The sequence below is a fragment of the Macrobrachium rosenbergii genome, chromosome 24 (assembly GCF_040412425.1).
Source record: "Macrobrachium rosenbergii isolate ZJJX-2024 chromosome 24, ASM4041242v1, whole genome shotgun sequence".
In the NCBI taxonomy this organism is placed as follows: domain Eukaryota; kingdom Metazoa; phylum Arthropoda; class Malacostraca; order Decapoda; family Palaemonidae; genus Macrobrachium; species Macrobrachium rosenbergii.
In genome coordinates, this window is record NC_089764.1 from 33,916,747 (window position 1) to 33,944,509 (window position 27,763).

At 42.8% G+C, this 27,763-nt stretch overlaps 2 protein-coding genes across 6 annotated transcripts in view; one reads left to right on the plus strand and one right to left on the minus strand.

Annotated features, from left to right (window-relative positions):
* Positions 1-13,580, minus strand: part of EDTP (Egg-derived tyrosine phosphatase) — a 50,457-nt gene extending 36,877 nt beyond the window's left edge. Inside the window, exons 1-3 of one of the 4 annotated variants that reach the window (XM_067126462.1) lie at positions 12,998-13,580; positions 2,899-2,955; positions 2,097-2,370 (exon numbers count right to left, since the gene is read on the minus strand). In XM_067126462.1, coding sequence (XP_066982563.1) covers positions 2,097-2,370; positions 2,899-2,955; positions 12,998-13,084 — 418 coding nt within the window. In that variant the 5' untranslated portion in view covers positions 13,085-13,580. Of the gene's footprint in view, positions 1-2,096; positions 2,371-2,898; positions 2,956-12,643; positions 12,864-12,997 lie in introns of those variants that run through there. The other 3 variants (XM_067126460.1, XM_067126464.1, XM_067126463.1) reach the window with 3 other exon arrangements.
* Positions 13,581-13,777: 197 nt separating this feature from the next.
* Pms2 (mismatch repair endonuclease PMS2) overlaps positions 13,778-27,763 on the plus strand; it is a 61,081-nt gene continuing 47,095 nt past the window's right edge. The window contains exons 1-2 of one of the 2 annotated variants that reach the window (XM_067126458.1): positions 13,778-14,140; positions 21,531-21,622. In XM_067126458.1, coding sequence (XP_066982559.1) covers positions 14,125-14,140; positions 21,531-21,622 — 108 coding nt within the window. In that variant the 5' untranslated portion in view covers positions 13,778-14,124. The remainder of the gene's footprint in view (positions 14,141-21,530; positions 21,623-27,763) is intronic. The other variant, XM_067126459.1, reaches the window with a different exon arrangement.

A 27,763-nucleotide genomic window follows, 5' to 3' on the forward strand; every position in this document is an offset into this window, starting at 1 on the left:
CATAAGGAACCTCAACAGGGACTGGGGCTGTATCTGTGCATGTTGACAAGGCTCAGTAAATGGAACATTGTAGGGTTCTTCTTTACTGGACGAAAAATCAAGTGGCTTTTGTTTTTCCCTGAACTGTATTGGTATCCAGGAGATGCTTCTGGTTTCTGGGAAACTTTTTCAAAATGGTCTGCTAATCTGTTACTAACTTCCAATGCACCTGTGGTATTGGTGACACTGGGTTTCATAGAAACACGTGTACCTTCGGTGACGAGGGTCTCCATGGAGACATGCACAAGCGCATCCGTGGCACAGGGTCCGTGGAGCTGCGTGCAACAATTGCAGGGGTGGAAGGTTCTTTACCGGCCCTAGAAGGTGACTTCTGAGGACCAGTATTGGTGAAACAGGTACCCGTGGAGGATCGTGCACCTGTTGCTCTCTTGTCACAGAGGTCCGGATATGGACACGGGAGAGCATTCGAGAGATCCGTGCCTCTTCCGTAGAAGAGGGCTGACTGTGCGAAGACCTACAGGCCTTCTTATGGTAGGGAGAAGAGACCTTGTTCTTCCTCTAGTCTGTCCACAAAATGGGACCTTTGGAAGGAGGAGAGGAGGCGCTGGAACACGACGAAGATGACAATGATGAAGATGATAGGCGAGGTCTCCTCTTCAAACTACTTGCTGTCACATTGGTACTTTTCCACCAAGGCTTCCAGGGGAACATCCCCTGAGAAGGAGGATTTAAGAGGGAGCATGGAGGTCAACGGGATCAAGGCTGAATGTATGGCCGTAGGGGCCACGGCCATAGTCCTAGTCAACACCATAACCATGGCCATAATCATCGTTACAGAAGCAGCAGTTGCGGGAGTAGTCACGAAGGCACTGAGGTGGGAGATCAACCCCTGGACTGAAGGCTACCTGGAGAGACCTAGGGAAGGCCAAAGCTCCCCAAGTTCCCCTTATGTACATTGTATCTCCCCAAAGCCAGCAAAAGTTGGGTTAGTTGAGGCTGTCTCCCTTCCCTCTAAGGGGGTTCCCCACCCCCAAACAGAGACAGCCTACGAGTCGTCATTCTGGTCCATTGCCCCCCCTTGCAGACTCTCTATTAACAGAGCAATAAGAGATCGCAAAGGAGGAGCCTCTCCCTGAGGAGAAGTAACAATGGGAGGCAGTTTCACTGGAGGAAGGAAGGAACTGCTGTTGATGGATTGGCAACCTTTGGCATCACCGGGGGCATGTAACTCTCCAAAGATGTGCAGGAAGCCTTCCTCTTATTTCCTCTTCCGAGCAAACTGCACCCATTGCTCTGAAAGCCAATCATGACAGTCATCATATTGGCTACTTTGGTTGTGCTCATGCCAGTGGCAGCAAATGCATAAGGTGTGAGGATCAATTTCCAGAGGGGAGAGGAAGCGATTGCAAGGAACATTTCCTATGCCTGGGCAATGCCGCATGGCACGAGGCTTTCCCCCCCTTTAGGCTGTAATGAGTCTTGGGTTTGCGTATCTAAATGCAATCACAAAATACAAAATATAGACAAATATCAAAAAGAAATATCACACAGAAAAACCAGGATCGTAGAGGCAAGTTGAAGGAAAACTGGTCTATTGGGCAGAGGCAAGCATGATGCGTACTTCTTGTCTGGTGGCCAAAAGGTGAATACTGCCAAAAGGTGAATACTGCTGATAGTTAACCTAACTATCTTGTTTAAGAACTGAACGGCAGTTTCCAACCACGCCGAAGGTATTTCCATGTGTAAAGACGAAAGGTTTGCATTCATATTGGAACAACCAAAACATCCAAACAAAAAATACAAGCTCAATTTAGAAGTCAGGAGGAGTGCAAGAACACACCATGACATCCTCACCTGACGAAGTCTGGAGAAAAAGTTCTTGGTGCCAATAGGTAAATGATAGGCATTCCCCCACTCACCCTTCATAACCACAATTCCCTGTACCTTGTTGCCAAGTTCAACAACTGTCATCCAGCTAAAACTCAAGAATTCTCCAACACAAAAGACAATGGTTTGTATTTCTGCAGGAAGAAATGCAGATTTCCCTTCTACATCCACCTCAATAATTAAAATGTGGAAACAGCCTACATAATTACCTGGCAGAGAGGCCTTTCGCTGAGAGGGTGACCCAACCGGATGACCATTCACTGATATAGATGCCAGTTGTCCGCCTGATACTACAGAGGAAAAAGATGGTGCACTTCCTCCAGGCATAAAGGAAGGTGATGCCAAGTTAAGAGGAGACGGTGATGTGAGGGTTAGAGGGCATGGTTCTGGTGGTTCCAGACCTTCTGGAACGACTTCACATTCTGGTACGATCAGTTTATTAGGATAGCTATTACACAGTTCCCCACCAAAATTTGGAACCACCTGAAAATATGGAAAACATACCAATATCAAAACTGTAGTGTATATAATAAAACTTATTGACCAAAGAACAAGAGAAAGAAGTTGACTACTGACGAAATATAACTACTGACCTAAGATTTATGAAGTATCAAACAGTGAGGCAGTACATTAGTTGTAGTGTGCTATATCTAAATTAAACAAATTAGTATTTCACAGCTAAAGTAATGCATAAAATACCATACTGTACTGTGTTTTCATTTCAATTACTTGAGAATCTGACCAAAAGCCTGTGAATAGCATCACACTGCAACTAAGGATTTAAGGCAAAGAAATTCAAATATATCAATGTCATTATGCCAGTGGCATCGAAGTCCAAAGTGAAAAGGAAATTTAACTATCATTATAACCAAATAGCCAGTCTCTACATAGCCTGTGTCCTTTTAAGGAATACTGAGTTTCCCAATTAATTCTATTGGTAATTTCATTTCTCTAGTAATAATTACTAAATCATGATACAGTACTATCATGGCCATTAAAATAGTAACTTACCATACACTTGTAGTCCAACTTCCATAACTCATGGCATTTGCTCAGGATCTGATCAACCTGAAAAAAAAAATAATAATTTACTGTATATAGATACATTCTATACGTGCTCCATGTCATTGAAAAAAGTATTAAGACCTTGAAAATGACAGAGTAAAATTTTGCTGCATAAAAATAAATTTTTAAAGTAATTTGTATTATTTCGAAGTTTCAAAACCATAGTCTTTTAGGTAGGCATATTCCTCATCGTAAGTTGAAATCAGCTGTTGAAACTTGTACGCAGTTGGTGCACTGGTGGTTGAGGGGGGGTGAGTCGGGGTTTTACAGGCATTAAAAGCTGCCCTTGTGCCAATGTGAAGAAAATGGCTGCCCACATACATAGCCCTCTCCTTGTATCCCCGTATCCCTCCCCCCTGCCGCCAGCATGCTAAGGTGATCCAGTCTCACAGGCCGACTGCAAGCGCCCGGATTCGTGCTCAGTTCTGTTCTGGCCTCTGTTGAGAGTGGGTGCGCAAATTCCCCACTCGTATATCTCCACAGGACCGCCATCTTGGCTCCAGCCACGTGCCTCAGTTCAGGATAACCCTACCAGATTGTTTCTTTGGACTCCCTACGGAAGACAAACTGTATTCTGGTGGCTCTTGTGATCCACCAAACCCCTCCAAGTAACTTACCATGTGTAATTCTCTCTCTCTCTCTCTCGTCATCTCTGTAAATTCCCTTTCCCAAGCCACTGCCTCCCATTGTTGGCATGTTTAGTTCATTTCCAGCTTAGAGAAAGTGATATCAAAGTGTCTCTCAACTAGCTGTGCCCGCTTGAGTGGTTAGAGCAATCTCCAGGCATTCGGGCATGATACTGCAGTGAGTCAGGATAGATCGATGATATATATCGTTAGGGCACTAATGTATGCTATTCCTTTAGTTAACTCGCCCTCTCTCTCTTTCAGAGGGATGCCCGTATCGTGTGTGATGTAGGACGAATCTCGGCTCGTACTCTCATTCGTCCCCCAGACCCATCCCTGTGTGACAGTACATAAGGATTTCATCTTTTACAGCAGTTAAATGATTACATCATAATATCTATCATTATTCACATGTGCCCCTGGTTGTAATTAATGTGTGAACTATTGTTATCACTTGTTAAGTGAATGTAGTTAATTGTTAACAAAGTATAACTATGCCTTGCTGTATAATTATCCCACACCTTGCAGTAACCTGACTTATAAAAAAAAGCAACTACAGTTAGTATTCATCATCTTTCCATTCTTCTCACTTTTTTTTATTACTGTCAGCGAATTTGTGGCATTCCGTTGAATGGACATGGCTGATGAATAACAGGGGGGAACATCCCTCCACCTTCTGTCAACAAGCACTTTTCCTTCAGCATCAGGGACTAAGTGGGGTGGCTGCAGTGGGTAACAAGATAAGACGCTCTGGCTTGTATACCTCAGAAAAATGTTATTTTCATAATAAAATTTTCATATATACTTAACAAGTAATTACTGTACATAGCTATGCTTTCCACTCGTGCGGCGGCTTAAACTATAAGATTCGCCATGGCGCTCCGATTGTTTAGTGTAGGTGACCAGTCCCGCCCACTAATGGGAATTCTAGGAACGACTTGGGAGACAACCTCATTCTGTTTCTGCCCTTATGTCCACTGGAGGGGAGGAGGGTGGGCTCCAACTCTGTAATTAGTTGGTAAATATATGAAACTTAATTTTATGAAAATAGCATTTTCATATATGTAACTTACCAAGTAATTACATAGCTGAATCCCACACTGACAGGAGGTGGGATTCATGGACGTGTTCCATTCCAAAACATTAAGATAAGTAATGAATTTTAAATAGAAAAAAGCTGCTAGTAATGGAAAACAATGCTTGTCATTTCCTTATCAGTTAAGAGAGCCACTGCAGGAGAATATTGCCTCGGGTTGATGCCCATCTTAACTTGTAGTGGTGAGGCAGTACAGCTGAGGATTGCCTCTACTTGAGCGGGAGCTTTGCAGCCAGTGAGTATTCTGTTGGCTGGCAAAGCATCATTAGGTGCCCTTGAGCTGGGTTCAGTACCAAAAAATTAAAAACAACCACTTAACTTTGTCACCTACGCTGAAATAAAATGACTGCCCATCCACTGAGAGTGGTGGGTGCTCCAGGTACATTGTAACCCCCTGGCTCCCCCCAAAAATTCTGCACCTTACTACACAGTGAACAGAGAGGAGGAGAAAATCCTCTGCTTCCTCCCTCAGTGCCATGCCAATTACTAATAATGGTCCCAAGGGACTGCAAAAATTTTCAAACACTGTTTCAACTTCAAGGATAATTTAGAAGTGAAGAGCAATTACACTTCCAGTGGGCTGATCGCCAAATGGAAGTGAGTGACATGTTGAGCCTGACAGCTAATGAGGTAGAGGAAATTCTGGCATCTTAGCTTTCCTTGAACAGGTAGGCAAATCGTCCTCCTGAATCTGAGAGTGCGTCTCAAAAACAAAGTTCGTTGGAGATGAGGGACAATGCATTCATAAACTGAGGGTGAGACAGGAGCTTGTCTGGACAGTAAGTATGGATGGCCCTCTGATTAAAAAGCTTTTTTAGGTAAAACTAAAAGCTCAAACTAGACATTTTGCTCACTCTCCCAGAGCCAGGGATGTCCAACAATCACTTAAGGGAGAAAGCACAGATCCCGTTCACAGACTGTCTCCCTGAGCAGAATCTGCTTGCTTGTCTATACTGTAGTCTGAAGCTCACTAACTCATTTGACATTTGCTAGGGCTACAAGGAACAGAGTTCTCTAGTTAAGTTAGAGTCGTGGAACAGAGAGGCTCGACAGAGGCTACTTCCAAATTCTAACAGGGTAGAATCCTCTCTGCCTTGGAAGTCTCAAAAGAGACTTCATGGGTCACTAAGATCTTGGTAAGAAGATAAAACTAGACATCTGTGTTTACTACTAAACATAGTATTGCTCTATGTCCCTTGAAGGTGGAAGAATAGAGACCCCTTGGCAGTCCTGCTATCTGAGCTAAAGAGGAATTCACAGACAAGATGTTATAGCCGTTACACCATCGCTGGAAGACTGCCTACTCAGATTGGAGTACTTGGCAAGAAGACTGCTGTCTGCATCTTGCAACAGTCTTGGCAGTCGGTCTGTAAATCTGTGAGAAAAGAGTCGTCCACCCTTTAGTGGTATCTGTGTTAAGTGAGGTTGTCTGAGTAGATACGGAATGTGGAAGGAGTCACGAAGAGTCCACCAACAACCACATCTGGTTAGGGAACCAATATCAAAAACTTGTTCAGCTCTTCCTTGACCAAATTGGAATGCAGAAGGGCGTTAAAGGTCAAGGTTGGACCTAACTTGCAGCATGGCATCAGTTGCCAGTGCATGAAGGTCTAGGATTGGAGAATGAAATGAAGGCAACTGTTCCTTGAGGAGGCAAACCAGGCCATAATTGACCTGTCCCATACATTCCATGGATTCTGCCAGACCAGGGGATCCAAGGTACACTTGGCAGGAAGGACAAGCTTCTGACAGATCAGTGCGTCTGCCATAATTAATCTGTGTGCCCTGAAAAAGTCAAGATTGATATGCCCATCGTACGAGTTCTCTGCTAACAAAAGAGAGAGAGAGAGAGAGAGAGAGAGAGAGAGAGAGAGAGAGATAAGGTCGTTAAGTGTTGAAGTTGTCAGAGGACAGTGTCCCGGAAGCTACCTGGTTCCCCAATCAGGCTTCCCAACCCAGATCCTAGGCATCTGAATGGAAAACTAGGTATGGGTTTGGAGTACAAAGGCATTTCCTTTTCAATGGTTTATGTCTGGACAGCCACTACTGTAGGTCTGACCTAATTCAGGGCTAAGAGGAAAAAACAGTGTCCAGCTGCATTTCCCTGCCTCAATGTTAAAAGACCTCCTTGCACTTTCCTCTGAAGGTAATCAAATAAGTCAGTCATCCAGGTAAACAATGTCGTTCCAGAATGAAGTTAATCACTAGAGGAGTGAGGACTTGAGAGCAGGCTTGCCATAGAGAGGGTGGAACACAGATCTTTGCATTAGAGGACTCTGTCCTGCCAGATGGACTTGAGATACTCCCGAGTCCAGCAGGGACATGGAAGGATACTTCTTGCATATCTCAGGTCTTCATCCAAATGTCCTTGGAGAGTGCGTGAAAGGATTATCTGGTTCATCTTTATCCTGAATTTCATCTTCTATTCTAAGAGAAAAAAGGGGCGTTATAGGCCGTGCAGATTCGCCAACTACTATGCAGTCTCGGGGACAGCCGAGAGAACTTGCAGAACCTCGTCCCGACCCACAGACCACCATGCGGACTAGCTGCCAACCCTGCGGACTCTGACAGTCGGTGGACACTTCAGAGGACTCTTATTATAATGAGCTCAATAACACTACGCACAGGCCGAAGATATATGTGGAGTAGAAATATTAAAGTTGTTTTGAGCCAAACCCTTCTGCAGAACAGACTGTTCTCTCAACTGTGCCCTGAGGAAGAGGAAATGTAGGCCCGGAGGCAAAAGTAACAGGGCTGAATGCATTTGTGTGATCCCCTCAGCAGTAAAAGAGCACCCAAGTTTTCTCTTCTTAAGGTTTCCAAGTAAAGAGCGGAGATCTCTAAAAGAAATCTCAATCATCCTTACCCACACAGGACAGGACTCAGAGACCAACTGAGGTAATGTCTCTCAACTAAAAACAAAGTCCTCTAACTTCTTAACCAGAGCTCCTGCTGTCTAGGAGGCGGGAGCTTTCTTCACGAAGCTCAAAAATACTGGACATAAATGTCCTCTGAAAAGGGGACCTCTCTATACACAGACTAATTTTCTCCATATGGCGCCAGCTGCGGGAGACTGATACTGAAGAATTGGTGCCAGGTTATTGGCAACTGGTGCTGGTCACTTGAAAAACCAGAGCCAGGTGCTCAATCGGGAACTGGCGTTCAAGAAAGAACAAGTGTGTTCTAAAAAACTCTCTGTGAGCGAGTGATAAACGTTCACAGGCAGGAGTCAAGTACAGGATAGATATCGACCCTCTGTAGTTAGAGCCACGCGTTCTTGAAATCGGCGCTGAGCATTCGGGAATCTGTGCTGGGCGCTCAGGAGTTGGCGTCTAACTTTTGGCAACCAGCGCCAAGAGCACAGAGGTAGACAGCAGGGGCTCGAGGGCAGGTGCCGAATGCTTAGAGACTGTTACTGTTGTATTTCGCCAAGAGAAGAATCTCCAGTCCGTTGGAACGTAATAGGAGACGTCTCGTTGTCACCACATCTCTTCAAGGGTCGGGGATATGCAGTGAAAAACACCTACAACACCTCTTGTCAAGGTTAATTTTGAGTCCGAAAAAAAATGGTGGACACTAAACGGGGTGCCCTTCCAAAGGCAGTCTGAGGGTCCTCCACTATACGAACTGTGAGTGACGGGTTCTATCGAGGAGGTGACTCCCTGTGGGCAAACCCCACCAACCTCCTTTGGACTTTCAGAATATCTTCTTCCTTTTACCTGGGAGCGTAGGGAGGGGGGCACTCTGAGCCGCTGAATGCTTGGAAATTGCTAGGCACTCGGGTGCTGGGCGCCTATGAGCACTAGACAAGAGTTTTGGCGCCAAATACTGGTGCTCCACAACTGGAAGTACAGGAGACAAGTGCCGTGGACTGCCAAAATCTATAACAATGGTTGTCTGCCGATGCCTGGGACCAAACAACAAGTCAACTGAGGGGGGGGGCAACTAACCGGGGGCAAACCACCTCAGACTCCCTTGGACTGCAAGTATGTCTTCTCCCAGGTTTAGGGGAGCAGGATAGTGACCTTTGGACTAGGAAATCCAACAGGCCGGATAGTCACCTTGTCCCCTACACTTCCGGCAAGACGCCTCTTCAGTGGCTGTCTGTGGCCACCTGGGACCATACGGCAGGTTCAACTGAGGGGGCAATCACCCAGGTAACTTCCCATCAGCCTCCACTGGACTTTCAGTATGACTTCTCCCAAGTTCAGGAGAGTATAACAGTGACTTAGGTCTAAGAGAACAACACTACACTATCACAAGGTTAACTTCTGTTAACCCAAACACAAGACTGGCAAAGGCACAGGAAGCAAGCGAGGGAGCCATGCAAGGGAGAAAATACGAGGGCTAGTGGCAGGAGAGAAAAAATTAATGTGGGAAGAGTTGGCGCCAGACGATCGAGAGCTGGCACCGGGCACTGGGTGATCCCAGGATGTGAAAGGCACCTGGTGTAGATGGGTACCAGGCAAGCTAGTAGCTCCAGAAGCTAGGGATCACTCCTGGGCGCTCGGCACAGATTCTCGGCTGTCAAGAGAGTCTATTTATCCAAAGGCCCATTGCCACCAAATTGAGTAATTTCTCTTCTTACTACATTCTGGCCTTACGCTTTTTCAGTTCTCTGCCAACGAAAGTGTAATAAGAAAATGCTGTCAATCAATTCTTTACTGACAATTGTTTTGAAGTGCACAAAGTACCATCACACAAAACATATCTCAATTCCTTATCAAACACTGAGACTAGCACTTATGTATTCGCCACTGAAAACATCGGTTCAGTAGTGAACACGATATTTTCGCTATAATACACTCGGTAAAAGAGAGTTAAGCAACTGATTGCAAAATCACTGTAGCGAAATATGATAAACTTGAATCAGACCTTAATAACAAAACGATAAAATACTGATCCTGAAAGCTGTAGGCTTGAAGGCTACTCGAAATCGGCGATAATATTTCACCGAAATCCGGTTATCTAGCCGGCAAATAATAAACAAAGCTGCTGCAAACACCCGATGTTTAAACCGGGCATGGCAGTAACAGAATGAGGGTGTCTGCTAAGTCGTTCCTAGTATTCCCATTAGTGGGTGGGATTGGTCACCTACACTAAACAATCAGAGTGCTACTGCGAATGTTAAAATTTAAGCTGCCACACGAGTGGAAAGTACAGTAAACCCCTGTACTCGTGGGGGTTGCGTACCGCACCCGCCCGTGAATAGCTAAAATCCGCGAATACTTAAAACCCCTCTAAAAACACTTAGAACTGCCTATTTTGATACTTTAAACACAAGAAAAACCCTCTAAAAATGCTTATACCTGACTATTATAATAGTTTTATCACAAAAAGCACATTTAGTCATGAAAATATGAAAATACAGTAATTAGTGAATATTTCTCAGTGAAAAATACCGCGAATGGGCAAATCTTCCGCAAATAATGGGCAGATACAATGCACAGAGAAATCCACGAATACAAGAGTCCGCGAATCATGAGAACGCGAATACGGGGGGTTTACTGTATAGCTATGTAATTACTCGTTAAGTTACTTATATGAAAATACAAATTACTATACTTAAAATATTTACTTATTCTTACAGAAATAGACATCATCCATTTCTAAATAGGAGGCACACTCCTCGGGTGGGAAGTAGTCACTGTCAACTGATCTGAATTGGAAAACCCACCTAGAATGGCACGATTCCAATCACAAAAGTGAGCAAAGGGGGTTAATATGCCAGACTGGTCTCTCTATGATTGGTGAAACTGACTAGAAAAGGCCATGGGAAACCCAGCACAAATGCTATTGTTCATACACACATTTGAGGCTTGCAGCAAACCATAAGCAAACTGAAGATACCACAAACAGAGAACTGTAGCACGTAAACCATCTGTCTGCAAGCACACAGTTCTGGGATCAAGTATATATGCGTTCCCTGTCTGAAACATGATTGATCTAGAGACAACATACACACACACACTGAGAAGGTGGTGGACTGGTATGCTCAAGCTAAGCATTTTTTAACACAAAGTTTTTGAGCCATTACTTAGTAACTACGTAAAGGTATAAGAAATGAAATTTATTATAGAGGCAATACAGTTCTGACTGCAATTAAACTCGGAAAGTCAGTAGTCTTTTCAGGGAAGTCTCAGATGGATACCATCCTGTGATAGTGGTTATCACTTAATAAGATAGGAGGGTACATCATTACTTAAATAATTCATCAGTGTTATTATCATTTCAGTAGAAGAAACCTATTCACATGGAGCAAGCACACAGGGGCAACTAACTTGAAATTCAAGCTTCCAAAGAATGTTGGTCTCAACCCTCCACTGCAGAGCCCACCATGCAGTAGTAACTGATCATGATACAGAGCCAGTGATTTTTCATCGCCCTGGGGGAGACGTGAACAAGCGACATCTGATTGGCATACCATGACACTAATCTCTATACCAGCGGACCAGCTAAGTCAATGTATTTAATACTAGGTTATGAAACCAATGACCAAGTCGTAGGGTAAACGATCGGGCTTGAGACACATGGGTGGCAGAATTTTCAGTTTTCACTCGATATTTAATCAGAGAAATAAAAAATTAAACTTTAAGAAAATCTTTCAAAAGATTGAAGCTTCATTACCAAAATGAGCTATAGGAAACTGCCATACGAACTAAAATAAGCAAGTGAAGTCTTCATAAAATACTTGAGAATGTTTGTTTGCAGTACTTTACTCCATCAAAGTAGCGAAACTGTGGCAGGAACAATTTTCCAGCTTTACTGTACATTTGGCTGCCACAAACATCCGAGAGCGGACAACGCATTAGTGAACTGTTTATGATAGAAATGTAGTATTTTGTTGTTAGGACTTTTCATTTAAGTCCATATTACTAAGTATACTTCTGGGACATGTAATGTGCATATATGAGTGTTACCACTTTGGCAAAAATACAAGTAAGTTGAGTATGACAATTTATCTAGAACTGGTACGAGAGTCACGATGCCATGACGTTAAAATACAGGAATGAAATAAAGGTTTTAAATCCAAAATTATTACTTAAAACACCATTATATTTGACAAGACTTACACTGTGAATGTGATATGTATATTACACTGTATGTAATATACATTAATAAATAAAAAAATAGGAAAACGCGAAAAATAGCTACATCGTAATGTTCACAGCAAAAGCATTGAAATTTATCTCAGGAATCTAGTTTGCTCCAACAACAAATATTTTCAAATGAATTATAATAAACATGTAATTCATTTACTCAATTTATAATCTTATTCTGGTGTTTAGCTACCTAGTTATTTAAATATTATCTGGCGTCCCGAAAATTCGCTGGAGTTCCCCGTCCAATCCCCAAAGGCGCCAGCGTTTACCACTGATGTCAAGGAAACGGTGTCAGTGTCTATGGGTACAAATATTTTGTAGATTTAACACAGGAAATGGGCAGTTTGTTTACACTAGTGACTCTGCAAATATCGAGATGGCGTAACTCGTCCACTTTTCAAGTGTTTTAAGTACAAGTTTCGAGAGCATCATGGCCGGTAAGTTAGCACCACGCACGACTAGATCTTAACAAACCTCTGTTCAACACGAAATATGCCATTATTTCATAATTTACGAGAAAACTGTTACTTTGATAGGAACGCAGAGGTCCCAGCGTGTTGTGTAGAGGGGGCACAAGTCTCACCGATGCTGATAGGGCTGCGTTCAAATGCATTTTCTGGAAGTGTCCAAACTGCAGAGGAATGTCGCAGTGTCTCACGTCCCGAGCATTTACCCTACGGTCGTACTGGTAAAAATGCAGACTATACTCCACCCCTCTGACTTTGGGAACTACTGGTGTAGCCTATGCACATAATGGAGTATCACTCAAAAAAAAGACAAAGACTAAAAAAACAGAACTATATAGTAGCTCCTCGGCAACTGGTGGGAACCAAGCCGCTGCAGTAGCCCAAGTTCCACCGTCATACCTGCGCACGCTTCGATTTCAACACTGCTCCCAAAACCTGTCCATGCAATTGCAACGAGAACATACACGTACGGCATCAATGTGGCCGAGTGCGGAAAAATTACAAGTCGGCAAAAACGGCAGGCTACTCGTCAGAGGCGACCCGAGCTAAGAGTAGCCTACATCAGTCGAACTCGGCCGCCGATTACCGCGGCCACCTTAACCTGCACCAGCCAGACAGAGCAGGAGGCACGAGCGAAACGTGACCACCTGCGAAAAGGGTTCCAAATCGACGGGCACAATAATCGTCGCAGAAGAAATACTGACACCGCCCACCACTCCCACGATGCCACATGTTAAAATCGGACCCACTCACCGTCGCACTACTTTCTCTGGCACGGTAAGTGTTCTTCCCGAAAAACTCGAGCAGTTCCTCGATGTCCTTGGTTTCTACTTGGGTCATTTTCCTCGTTGCCGCTCGTTTCGAGGTCAGTGGGCGATTAGTGCGGAGGGTTTTCCGAATTCATCGTCGTTGACAATCGACGCAATACCACCATCAGCTGCTTCACAAGTAAACATATCCTTCCTCTTCTTCCTCGTTTGGGAAGGAACAGCAGGTCGCGCTTATGTTCGATGACTCTCCACCTGGCACATCTCGGTTTTAAAATGAAACGGAAATCGTAGACTTGCATTAATTAGCCTTTTAATATGATAATAACAAAAAAAAAATGATTTAAATCCCAAATTTTCGGAAAAAGTAGAAAATATGTTAACTAATTGTCAAAGTTTTATAAGAAATCTTTTCGGGTGCATGCCAGCGTATGAACGCCACTCGTCTCTACGCATTATAATTATTGTAATTTCTGGAAATCAGTCATTGAATAGATACGCTATTTATTATTTTCGTGTTCACGTGAAACAGTCGGTTGTTAAGACAGTTAGAAAAAAGATAATAAAATTTACAACATCGTTTAACCCCCGACAGGTTTCCGTCGTTTGCCGCCAAATGGTCCAACTACGTAGTGGGGATTCAAGTGATTGTTTTGAGAAAAACAACCTGAATGACTTGTTTTTGAAAGATGAACTGGTTATTGGATATGGATCGTCGTTTTTTTTCAAAACGATCATTAACCAGCTCATAGATAAACTCGTTCGATGTTACCACATTGCCTTTGATTTGTCTGTCACTTTCTGTGTAAACAGTATAACAGTATTACCAAGTCCCGCGATGCAAAGTGCGAAATCGTTTTAGATTTTATTATAACAGGTCGAATGGTATTCAACAAAGTTACATACTGAGAGGTTCATTTATTGATGTAAACTAGACGGACGGACGAAAAACAGCCTAGTACATCTTTTATCGAAGTGCACTACGCATCTTTCTTACATTCGAATGTACATTAGTTGACTGTAAAGAGAACGCGTCTGAGAACACTGACGATTCTTTGGTCAAATTTTAAGTTTCTCGTCTTTCGTCGAACCCCCTCAGCAGAATTTCCGAAGATGAATGGTGACCCGGGTAAGATTATTGTGTAAAGTGAACATTTCCTTATTGTATTCAGGCCCCAGCAAGCACTGGCTCACACGAAAACGGCTGTTAAATGTAAATCAGTAAAGACAACGACTACCCCATCCCAGCTTGGCCAATGGCCATGCCACAGACCAGAATAGACAATCATCAGTTCCTACACGAATACAAACCACCGGTCTTTACAGAGGAATTGCATAGGAATTGCTTTCAGCGCATGCGGAAGGTCATTCCTATGTAAAGTCCTCAGGTTTGCATGTTAGAAAAAATACAACATCGCGGTAGAACTAGGAATAACTCTGCATGGGGTATATCCTTGAAAATTGACATTTTCTGTATTTGGTTGCTGATCAAGAATTTACTGTTATTTTGTATCGGTCGACTGTAATTAACCTCAGAACCGGTATGTTATTGTATGCTGGCCAGCCTGGACTGCTGTCGCACACGCGTAATGTTAAACCTATAGGGGGAACTATTGGAAGTAGCACGGCCTACCAGGTTAGGTTAGGTTATGGGGTGTTAGGTTAGTATGGTTCCTTTTATGATAGATTTCCAGTACAGTAATTCTAAGTACTAGCTCTGTGCCTGTTTTTACCTTGGAAACTGTTTGTTTTCTGCACTTTTAGGGCTTCTGATACTGGCGGTGAGTTTGTTGTCGGCCAACTTTAATTTGCCCCCTAACTCTACTCAACAGCAAAGGGGGACTGGGAATTTGGGGTATTCACCAACAGGAGGGAGTTAAATGCATTTCGCCGTGTTTAGTACTGGCATCGAGGGGATGGAATGTCCTTTGCTGTGCCTAGTACTGGCCCAGGGGGGGTAACCATACGTTAACAAGTTATTGCACTTGTCGGACGGGATATGAACCGTTCCAAACAGACGTACCCTTGCTCTGTCTTGGGAAGGTCGCATATGGAAACCCCTTGTTGGATGGACTTCAGGGGTTAATTGCAGGTTAATTACATTCGTGCGACAAAAACTGAAGATAAACCCACAATTAGCAACCAAAAAACTGTAGAAAAAGTCAAGTTAGAAGGAAATCGCCGCCGCAGAGCTACTACTTAGATCTGCCAGATTTCCTTAGCCGTTCCCTTCTCGAACGTATGGCTCCCTAATGACTTGCGAATGCCTGGAACCATTCCATAACAGCAACAGAACAGTCCAATTTTCTTCCAGTGTATTTCCGCACCCGAAACCCCGAGTTCCCACAGGGTTCCCAACATTGTTGGGCAGTGTTGTATGTTAATAATAGTTGACCGACAATTAACAGCACCCCCTACTTCATCAGCAACATTAAAGTATAGGAAAAATCAATTTCCAGGATAATTCATGCAGAGCTGTTATGTAGAAATACCCAAATTACTTCCAAAATTTGTCATTTTTGTTGACTGGTCTTAAAATAGAATACATTAAGCTAGGCTTATCGTTTACGATAGGCTTGGGGTAACTTTTGGAAATGGTTGCAGGGTAGCCTAGCATCCTTGTCGTAAGGCTGTTCTTAAAGTATGCCAAGGCCAGGCCATTTTTATGCAAGCATGTTATAATTCAGCATAGTGTGTAGAACATTGACCAGTTGCATGTCAAGTAACAGCTGTTGATTATTATTATTATTATTATAGGTTTTGTTAAACAAAATGGCAGTTTCAACAGCATTTATTTTATATAGTAAATGCTCAATTTATCTTATCAATTGCTTTTCTTGCACTGGAATGGTTGCAAGCAATTGTCTGATATTCATATCCGGTGGTTTAGTGATGTGTACAAGGTAGTTCTCATGGGGGTGCCAACTAGTTTCACCCTTCTCGTTAGGGCATCATTCAGGACAGGATCGCAGGATGCAATGGCTGTAATACTTGGATTTTTCATCTTTTATCCCATTTTTTAGTTTGTGGAGTTAGTCACTTCATTTTCATCGGCTATCCAGCCGTGACGTCATCGGAAAAGCAGCTCCTGATTGGCTGTCTTCTCCTCGATCTAAGCCTACTGCTGATTGGCGATGGTGCAATTTCTCGAGGAAGGCAGGTTAACCGATCGTTCCCAAGGTGAAGGGCGGCGCCTCTGCCTTCCTCAGGTGTTGGAAGGGCGTCCTCGGGGCGAGGGTTAAAGTCGTCATTCACGTCGGGGCGTCTTTGAGTCGTAGGTGGGTGGGAGGGGTGATCTTGCAGGTCGTCCTCGGGGTGAAATCTCACTAGGCGATCATTTGATGGGTATAAAGATCTCTCTATACCTCGACGACTGGTTACTACGTTCCCGCTTGGAAATTCAGTGTACAGAGGACATTCGCAGAATTCTTCTTCTGGCCCAAGACTTGGGTCTCCTCATCAGTTGGGACAAGTCTCTCCTGACTCCTTCTGCTCAGGAGATAACTTATTTAGGAATGATGATCAACTCTCGGGATTTTCAGGTTTTCCCAGTCCTGAAGAGAACAGACAAGTGTCTTCAGACAGTAAACGAATTTCTGGAACTAGGTTCTTGCTCAGCCAATCAATGGATGAGCCTTCTAGGTACCTCTCTTCCATGGAACAATTCGTCACTCTGGGAGGACTACACCTGAGACCTTTGCAATTCTTCCTCAGAGCCAGCTGGAACGGGAAAAAGTTCACGGACTCGTTTGTGTTCCCAATAACGGTAGAAATCAAAGAGGATCTTTGTTGGTGGAGTTCCAGGAAGAGGCTATCAGAAGGGAAATCTCTTCTCCCTTTGAACCCCAGCCTAAAGATCTTTTCAGATGCGCCGAACCTAGGTTGGGGAGCCCTTTTAGGGTCAAAAGAGGTGTCAAGTACCTGGTCTCAAGAACAGCAAAACTGGCACATCAGTGTAAAGGAGTTACAGGTGATATTTCTGGGTCTACAGTGCTTCGCTTCAGAAGTGTGCGGGAAGATGGTAGCACTGCATTCAGACAGCGCGACTGCACTGGCGTACATCAAGAAACAGAGGAGGGGAACTCACTCTTTCTCCCTGTACGAAACAGCAAGGGTTCTTCTTCTCTAGCTTACACCAGAATAACACAAAAGTGATAACACGCTTTATCCAGGGGAAACTCAATGTTCTGTGTAAAAATTGCATGCAGGTTATTCGTAATTTGAATTTACTCCTGACTTTAACATAGTTTTTTTTGTTTTGTTTTGCTCAGTCACGAGAAGCTGAATTAGGGTCTTTTTTCCTCCCCACCAGGGTTTTCCTCCCAGAGTTCTCCACTGCTTTTCCTGCCTTACCTGCACTACTTGTCCTTCAGAGTTGTGACAAGGCTTACTCTGTATAATACACTTGGTAAGGGAATAAAAATGATTAATTTCTTCTTTGGGACGCCACTGACGAGTGTCAGTTTACACCCTGCGTCAGTGTTCCCCGCCAGCATCGATTTGTATATATACTCCTTATGGCAACACTGATTATTAGCGTAAATATTAGTTTTTTGTTGGATATTGTATAAGTTATAGGAATAGGTTTAAGGTTCTTTGTCTTTTTTTCTCTCACTGTCGTATGATAGAGTTAAAAACGTACTGGTGTGTAAGATAAATTCCTACCTCTCCCTTATTTCTTTCCCTTCGACTTCATGAGCGAAAGTTAGCTAGGCAAAGGACGGTAATATCTGTTTTGTTATTGAATGGGTTTCTACCTCCCTAAATATTTTGGCTTTTCGGGGATTTTCTAAATTTATCAAGATGATGTTTGTAATAAATTTGTTTGCTTATTTTTTTTTATATTTTTATCCCTTTTTGAGTATATATTCCATATATATTCCTCTTGTGCTACTGTGATCTAGCTCTTTGGAGTATTCTAAAAAATAAAAAAAAATACCACTGTGGCCTTGATCATTCAGGTGTGAACAAACCTGATTTTGGATAATATATACAGGCAGCCCCCGGTTTACAACGGGGGTTCAGTTCCCACACCGCATCGTAAACCGAAAATCGTTGTAAACCGAAAAATCGTCTAAAATCCTAAGAAAACCTTACTTTTAATGCTTTGGGTGTATTGAAAACGATGTAAACTGCATTTTTATTGAGTTTTTCATCAAAAAACCTCCAAATTTTGATTATTCTGCCGTTTTGGAGCCATATTTCTTCCGTCAGATCGACGTACAACGCTTCGTAACCCTAGAACATGCGTCGTAAACCGGGAAATAATTTCTGGTGAATATATTTCAAAAGCGTCGTAACCTCGGAACATCGTAAGCCGGGCCCGTCGTAAACGGGGAACTGCCTGTGTATAAATTAATGTGACGGTTGAAGGTGGTCATTACATCTGGTGGATGAAATGAGCCGTCAGAAACAGATCCTTTCCACGGAATGGACATTAGACCTGTTGGTTTGTCTGGATCTGTGGAAGCTCTAGGGGAAACCCATGATAGATTTGTTCGCGTCCTCCAGGAATCACTGACTTCCTCTCTTCTGCTCACCAATGCCAGATCCCTTAGCATGGGTGACCGATGCAGTGTTGCAGAACTAGTCAGGCAGAAATCTGTATGCCTTTCCCCCATTCAGTTTAGTGAGACATGTCCTCAACAAATTCTGGTCCCATCAAAACCTGTCCATGATTTTAACAGCCCCCTTGTGGCCAGCAAAGGAGTGGTTCCCGGATCTGTTGGAACTTCTTGTGGACTTCCCGAGACTGCTGCCGCAGAGCAACAACTTCTCAGACAGCCTCGCCTCCGATGGTTCCACCAAAACCTGTCTTCTCTGGCCTTAACAGGATTCAAACTATTAAGCGACTGCTCCGAAAGAAGGGCTTTTCAAGAGCTGTTGCAGATGCGAATGCTAAGTGCAAAAGACAGTCATCAGATAAAGTCTACCAGGCTAAGTGGTCTATCTTCAGGTCTTGGTGAAGACGAAATAACGTGTCCTCTTCTAATATCTCTGTTACAGAAATAGCAGACTTTCTACTGTTCTTACGCTCCACTAAAGGACTTTCCACCTCTACCATTAAAGGCTACAGAGCAATGCTTGACTCTGTTTTACGTCATAAAGCAATGGACTTATTGTATAACTAGGATTTGTTCGACTTTACAGGTACGCCATCTGGTCCTGCTGCTGATCCATTTTTAATTTCATTAAGTCCTTTGATACCGCAAGAGCTTAAAGAAAAACCTTTGCTGTCCCGGAATTTAGATGGAGTACTTAAGTGGCTGACCAGTTCACGTTTTGAGCCCATGCAGTCTATTTCTTTAAGGGATCTTAGCAGAAAAAAACTTTTTCTGGTCGCCTTGGCCACTGCCAAAAGGTCCAGCAAAATCCATGCTTTGGAAAAAAATGTTGGATTTTCTCAGGGGAATGCAGTTTGCTCCTTTTCCCTAGGATTTTTAGCCAAGAACAAATCGCCATCGAATCCATGGCCTCATTCTTTTACAATCAAGAACTTGTCTGAGATAGTAGGCCCATCTGGAGAAGAAAGAGCTCTCTCTCTCTGTCCAGTAAGGGCCCTTAAGTTTTATCTTCACAGAACGAAGACTATTCTTGGCCTTTGTCTAAGAATGGCCTGGCATTCTTCCTCAGGGACTTGATCTCAGAAGCTCATTCCATGGTGAGCGAAGCCTCTCTCATGCGAGGTAAAAGCCCTTGAGATAGGAGCGGTTGCTACATCATTTATCCCTCATGTCGATTGTACAATCGACGTTTTGGAAGTGCAAGTCAGTGTTTGCATCTTATTACTTAAGGGATATCAAAACTACTAACGATCAGTGCAGTACCTTGGGTCCGTTTTACGCGGCTGGTTTGGTGTTGGGGGAGGAAATGTCCTTTCTTTAATCTCTTCACTTTGCTTAGGGTGTTGAGTTTTTAGGGAGCCTGGGAGCACTTTGTACTTGGAGTACCCTCCAGTCCTTTGGTTTTTAATGGTTGGGTATTGGTGTTTTTAATTTTGTTTTTGGTGGTTATGGTGACTATATTTGCTCTGGTTATTTTGTGTGGTACTGCGCCCTGGGCAGGGGCATCTTGTGTTCTTTGTTAGCCCTCGGAAATTAGTCCATCGCTACAAAGCACCCACTGTAGTAGTAGGCCCTCAAGGCTTTACCGCCTCGCCTCTACTGGATAAGATGACCGCCAACCAGAGGCAGTATCTACCTGTAGCAGCTCTCTTATCAGGTAAGGTTCAACAACATTGGTTCAGTGTTAGCAAATTTCTATTCTCAAACTCATTACTATTAATAATATTTTGGGGTAGATATGTCCAGCCTTCCCACCTCCATTCAATGTGGGTATCAGCTATGTAATTACTGGGTAAGTTACTTATATAAAAATGACATTTTTATAATAAAATAAAGTTTTATATATACTTACCAAGTAATTACATGATTACAGCCCTCCCTCCTCCCCTCACATGAACATTGTGACATAAACAATCTGAATCCTTTTGCTAGTTGTTCCTCTCTTACCCCAAAAGTGGGCGGGGTTAGTCACCAAGCCAAACAAAATAGCGCGACCCGCGAATTTCAAAATTTTTAACTACCAGTTAATAGAATCTATAGGCAATTTAATTACAGGCAGTCCTCAGTTATCGGCGGGGGTTCCGTTCTGGGGGTGTGATGATAACCGAAAATCGACGTTTTCTGTCATTTTTTTGGCAATTTTTGGGCTTAACGGCGCTGAAAAGTGCCGATTTTTGGTTATCAGTGCCTCTGTTAGTTATGTATTGGCGCTGATAAGCGGAAATCAGCTCCAAAAATTGCCGATTTTCGTCACTTGACAAGCACCATAAAACCAGATCGCCATTAACCGAGCCTGCCGTTAACCGGGGACTGCCTGTACTTGGTAAGTACATATAAAACTATCATAAAAATGTCGTTTTTTCAAATCTGTTGTGCTCATTGTAATTTCTTCATGGATGAAAGGAGTCCAGTAAAATTTGGCACAAAGGTAGACAATTATTTACAGTACTGTGTACTGTACTGTGTATATACACGAAGGGAGGCTGTCTGCTAGCATGTCTGTCTCACTTATTTTGCTATCACACCTTTTACATGGATGAGTGGATTTCAGTCCAACATGGTAGAAGCAGACCATCTTATGAAGACGTACCTGGAGATTGTTAGTCTGCTTGTCTGTCAGTGTGTATGTCTCACCTAGTCATTACAACCACTTCTACGTAGTTGAAGGGATACGATTCTAATTTTATACAAACGGAGACCATTGTTTACAGATGAGTATGATGGGCGATCCCATTTGTCTTATTTTCTCAGCTTTAAATGTTCTTAGAGAGGTGGTGGTGGTTGGAGTTGGTAGGGGAAATGAATTGCTTGAGGAATTTTTTCAAAACGCTTGTATAATTAGACTATATAAAAAAATGTGGTTCATGGTTTCTTTATATTATGAGAAACTGATCAGTTGTTAATTTGTCGGATTTTTTCCAGATGTTTGTAGAAATCTGGTTTCTTTTATTTCAGAAGAACCAGATATGGCTGTGGGGATTAATGAGACAGCAAAGACTATTAAAGCAATAGATAAAACAACAGTGCATCGTATTTGTTCTGGTCAGGTGAGTAAAAACTTAGGTAACTTTGATATTTTCTTGCCTTTGCAAAAATTATAAATGGTGTTCATGTATCCCCTAGTTTTAATGAAAAGGACTGAAAAATTTTTTTAATGAAATGTTTTTGTCCCAAAAGGACTTTATACTTTAAAATGCAAATCTTTTATACAGTAAAATTTAGGTTTAGTAAACTAGTTGCAGTCATCAACATACTAAACTGAGTTCTATAAACTCAGATAACTTTTTATATTTGAAACTAGCAAACCAACCCAGCACTACCCGGGAAAACTCCGAATGGCAACTGATAAACTCTTTCTCTCTCTCTCTCTCTCTCTCTCTCTCTCTCTCTCTCTCTCTCTCTCTCTCTCTCTCTCTAACATAGTTGCTTCAATTACATTGCCCAGCATTTTTGACATTTTATATTTCACCCCTATTCACCCCACATTCCTATCGGGGCTGAACTTGGCCTTAAAGGGCATCAGGAATGTCACTATTCATCTCGGCTACCTCGATAACTATGGATTAGACACTAATACATACATACTTGCATCCATTGTCATATACAGTATATATAGATTGGTGTCTAATGGACTGGCATGCATTTTATGATGAAATTAGTATACTGTACAGTACTGAGATTTAAGGACACATTCCCCCTTTTAGTACTTGCATAACTAAAACTTAATAGTCCAGTATTCACTTCATCTTCTTTTAATCTGCTATTTGTCTGTTATTTTGCATTGTTTCCTGTTGTTTGCTAGTATTCGTGTACTTTTCTGTTTCCTGTGGGGTTGAAAATGTATGAATCAACTGTGTACGTAAAGTTCTCCATAGCTTGTTTTTTCTGATTTTGCTGTAACATAATTTTGTTTCTTGTTATAAGTTGTACACAGTAACCTGTTACCCTTGTTCCCTGTTATAATCCTAAAATTTGTATTTTGTATTTCTGTTTGAACACTTAACCCAGTAATTACTTAGCTAAGAGTTTCTACTCGAACAGGAGTTAGAATTCTGAATTCTGCAGTAGCGATTCTTTTGTTTTTGTGTAGGTGACTATGCCCCGCCCACTTTTGGGGTACGAAAGAGGAACAGCATCGCCAACACGACAATTAGTTTCTGTCGTTTGTAGCGTCAACAGCTGGTGTTGTTACAGCAGTTTAGAGTTTTTTGGATTCGTAATTTTCTTCCTTGGTGAAGTATTTTTGTAGCCTTTTCAGCATTTTTTCACATGGTGACTTTCACAATTTTGACTTTTCAGTTATTCAGGATATGTCTGACACTAGTAGTTCTAGTTTCCGGTATTGCAGTAAAGGCTGCAATACCCGGATGACAAAATTGACTTACGATTCTCACACCTTGTGCTCCGGTTGTAGAGGACAAGTTTGCTCTGTTAATTTGACGTGTGACGAGTGCAGGGGTTGTGGAGAGCAGAAATGGGAAACTTTCAATTCTCATTAAGCTAAGCTAGAAAGGGATGGGAAGAGGAAAGCAGCCGATAAAGCCAGCAGGAAATTGGCTAGTCAGGCTTCGACGCGTAGATCGGATAAGGCTGACATGTCTGTTAATTCTCCAGCTGTTAACCCTTCCCCACCTGCATGAATTCATTCTCCTAAACTACCTACTCCTTCTCCTGGCTCCATCACTTCCGAGCCCGATCGTTTTGGCAGCATTGAGAATAAGTTTGAGCAACGTTTAAATCTGGGAGCGAGTACAGTGGCCCAGTTAGGCGCATCAGTGCGTGTCCCGAAGGACAAGTTTGAAAACAGTGCTAAAGGTGAAGTGTCAGTGGAGGAGGTGGCTGCTCGTCCCGCTGATTCTCCTAGGCGTCGGTCCCTGCCATACTCCCAGCTACCTGGGAGGAGCCATACCGGTAGCCCAAGGGAGGTCAGTGGCGTCTGCCCAAGGGCAGTCTTCAAGACATGTTGCAGAAGCTATTACAAGATTCAGAAGTCACCCTCTTCCTCCATCTCCCAGACTTAGTGGTCGTCTTCCAAAGCTGGCGTCTCAGACTCTTAGTCTCTTCTTTTTAGACACCTCTGACCCTGCTGCAGATTACCTCTTTGTTTCTGAGAAGATCTAGGTTCTCTCGCTTTCCTTGAAGAGGTGCCCATCTATGCTTATCTCTGGTTAAGCACAGAGACCTGGATCTTTCTTCTTCTTCCCAACGACCTTGCAAGCCTTTTTCACACCCTGCTAGGAAGCAAGAGATGTATTAGCCTCGTTTTTTTCCTTAAATTTTAGCCATGAACGAGGATCCATCTGAGACCTGGATCTGTTCCTTCTCCCTTAGAGCTTAACGGACATCCTTGGCTTCCAGGAGCTGTGGCCATCTCCCTGATTCCTAACTCGCCTGCTGTCCAGCTTGCCTGACAATAGCTGCAACCTGGAGCCAGCGCATGCTTCAAGTGCCCAGGAGCGCTCACCAACTCTGAGGCAAAAGAGTAAACTCTCTCCAATTGGAGTTTTTTTTAGGTATTTACCTGAACAGGACTTGATAATCTAAGAGGGGTTTCTTATCCTTTGATGTTGGGTCAAGAACCCCTCTCCCTTGGATTAAGATCGCATTGTCCTTCATCCTTAAGAGAATTTCTGAAACACTCAGATTCAGAAGAATAACTTTGCCTTCTTTTAGTGAAAGCTAATGTTATCTCAGTAGCCTCTATCTACTTCTTTAGCTTTCAGCTTTGAGGCACAAATGTCCCTTACTTCCATTTGGCATCAGCCTACTGGAAGTATATCGTCCTTCACGTTTCACAAAAAAAAATATAAATTAGTTTAACCAGACCGCTGAGCTGATAACAGCTCTCCTAGAGAGGGCTGGCCCGAAGGATTAGACTTATTTCACGTGGCTAAGAACCAACTGGTTACCTAGCAACAGGACCTACAGCTTATTGTGGAATCCGAACCACATTATGACGAGAAATGAATTTCTATCACGAGAAATAAATTCCTCTAATTCTTCATTGGCCGGTCGGAGAGTCGAACCCTGGGCCAACAGCGTGCTAGCCGAGAGCTCTACTCACCCCTCCAATGAAGAACTTCACGTCTCACAGGCACACATGACCATCACTTCCACTCTGCATCGACCCACTGGAAGTATAGTCATCTTGCACATCTCACTATCTTAAGAAGTGAAACCTGAACTTCTAGCTCTGCTGGCACCCAGCTCTTCGGGCGCCCAGAACTACAGTCTGGCACCAGTGATATTTATACCAATCCACGAACTCCCACAGGTTGCCTGGTGCCAACTCCAGACTGGCGCCAGCTAAGTAGCGTGTAAATTCTGCAGTACCAGAGGATAGTGGGTGGCATGGTATGGCAGGAGGAAGCATAAGATATTCTCCTACTATTTCTTTACCTCCTGGTGAGGGATAGAGTTTTTAAGGGGCCAGGAGGTACAAAGTACCTAGAGCACCCACCACTCTCAGTGGATGGGTTGTGGTGTTAATTCAGTGTAGGTGATAGTGTATCTGGTTGTTTTTATGTTGGTACTGCGCCCAGGGTGTGGCGGAATTCAAAACACAAAAACAACACACAACACAGATACATAGAACACTCACCCTGATCCTCGGTTGCTGGGAGATGGATTAAGGGTCCACGGTCACCAACACAGCACACAAAACCACACAGACAAAACTAAATAAAAATTCATTCATCCCTCTATAAGGGCAAGGGCACCTATTAAAGTTTTGCTAGTTATTGGGTAACTCCTAGCTGCATAACTTCCACTGATGCTTTGATAGCCATCAGAGTACTCCTTTGCTACAAAGCCCCCACTTAAGTAGAGGCGACCCTTGGCTCTACCGCCACGCCACTACAGGTTAAATTGAGCATCAACCAGTTGCAGTTTTATATTGCAGGCTCTCTTAACTAATAAGGAACGACAAGCTTTGTATTCAATGCTAGCAACTTTTTTATTTCATATTCATTACATGACTCAGTGTATTTGGAGTAGACTACTATGTACATGTATCCCACCTCCTGTCAATGTGGGATTCAGCTGTGTAATTACTTGCTAAGTTACGTATATAAAAATGACATTTTTAAAATAAAATAAAGTTTTATATATACTTACCAAGTAATTACAGAATCGGAGCCCACCCGCCTCCCCTCTGATGGACATTAGGCATAAAACAAATGAGAATTGTTTGCTAGGTCGTTCCAGTATTCCGTTAGTGGGATGGGCTGATCACCTACACAAACTGCATTGAAGCGCTACCCCTGAAATTTTGAATCTAAGCTGCTGTTAAAATGGAAACTATAGCTATGAAATTACTTGGTAAGTATATATAAAACTTTTATTATAAAAATGTCATTTTTAATTTTTATGGTTGTCAGTGTAGGCAATGATTTTGTTTGGTCTTTTTTGGTTTGCCACTGTGCCCAGGGCAAGGGCAAATTTTTTCTTTGATGCTGTTGGGTGTTCAGAAGCCTTCTTCACTCCAAAGCCCCCTCTTTAAAGTAGGGACTTATCTCGGCCATACCACTTAATCACTACAGGTCTAAGATGAGCACCAACCAAAAGACAGTAATCTCCTTCTGTAGCTCTCTTACAACAAACATTTTATCAATGCTAACAGAGTTTATGTTGCAAATTCATCTTCATATCTGACTTTTTTTGGAACAGAATATGTCCATTTATTCCACTCCCTGTCAATGTGGGATTCAGCTGTGTAATTACTTGGTAAGTTACATATATGGAAATGGTATTTTCATAATAAAATTAAGTTTCATACATACTTACCAGGTAATTACAGATCAGAGCCCTCCCTCCTCCCCTGTGATGGACATTAAGCACAAAAGAAGTTATTCCCTCTGTTTTGTGTACCTATCGTTCCCCAATAGAGGGCGGTGTAGTTACCTACACTTTAAACAAAAATGAATCGCTACCGTGAACTTAAAATTTTTAATTGCCGCGCGAGTAGAAAGTATAGCTGTGTATTTACTTGGTAAGTATATATAAAACTCAATTTCATTATGAAAATACCATTTTAACCAGCTTCATGTAGATTATTCTTCATTATAAGAACCAGCCAGCAGTAAACCTACTGTCTCTACATAGTGGGGATCATAGCCATTCAAGATGTTGCTTCCATGACCTAGATCACTCTTTGAGGGATAATTGTGCTTCCAGACATTAGGCTTAGTCAGTGTAGACAAAGATTTTTCAGATCGGTTTACCATCATGGAAGTCTGAGCGACTATTTAATGGACTGTCACCGTGAAAAATCCTCTTAGACGCCTCTTGTTTGTGATCTGCCTGGCTCTGCTGCTCTTAGGACTTTTTTTTCCAGGTACTTTAGTTTTTCTAAACCCTGAGTACCCCTTGTACTCTCCATGTTCCCTCCAAGAGGTTAAAATTCTACTCCTCTCAAGTTCAAGTTGCTCTGATGAGGGATTTGGATAAGGAATTGCTCGAGGATCTTTTTACTCATTACTCGATGAAACTTCTTTTGTTGAAGTGCTAGACAGGTGTACGGTATCTTCAGACTTATTGTAAGGAGGCTTCTGTAGATGAATTACATCAGGATGACTAAGAATCATTGGCTGAAGAATATGACCTGCCAGTAACTAAGTCAATTTCTACCATCCTAAAAGACATGCTATTGCAGATGCCATGTTGGCTGTAACTACAACATGAAGGCTATTCAGCTGTTGTCCTTGTGTGACCAGCAAATCAGAAGATAAATTACTACAAGTTTAAGGGTGTTCCTCTCAGGCCTTGGCATCCTTCCTTTTGCAACACGGCTCATTGCTAAGGATGTGTCAGCTTTGTCGTCACTGGAGCAAGTTTCCTTGTTGCCCTGAGAATTGAATATTTTCGAGTTTAGCAGATCAGCTTGGCCCTCCTGATTTGGCAAGAGTGGCTTCTCAGCAGTACCAGCACTCCATTCCAACAGAGAAACTCAAGATGACTGATAAGGCTTATAGGATGACTCTGCCTTCAAGAATTACTTTCATTCTTCACTTTACTTGACCTTATTCTTGCTGACAACATCATGCTTAAGAGTGGAGATTTGGCATTTAAGGCCCCCTCTACTCTCATCAGCAGACCTCCATGAGCTCTTAGTCTGGAGGAGGTTGAGAAGTTGACATCCACTTTCTAAAAAGGCAGCTCTTATATTTCCTCACCAGTGCCTAGGTCTG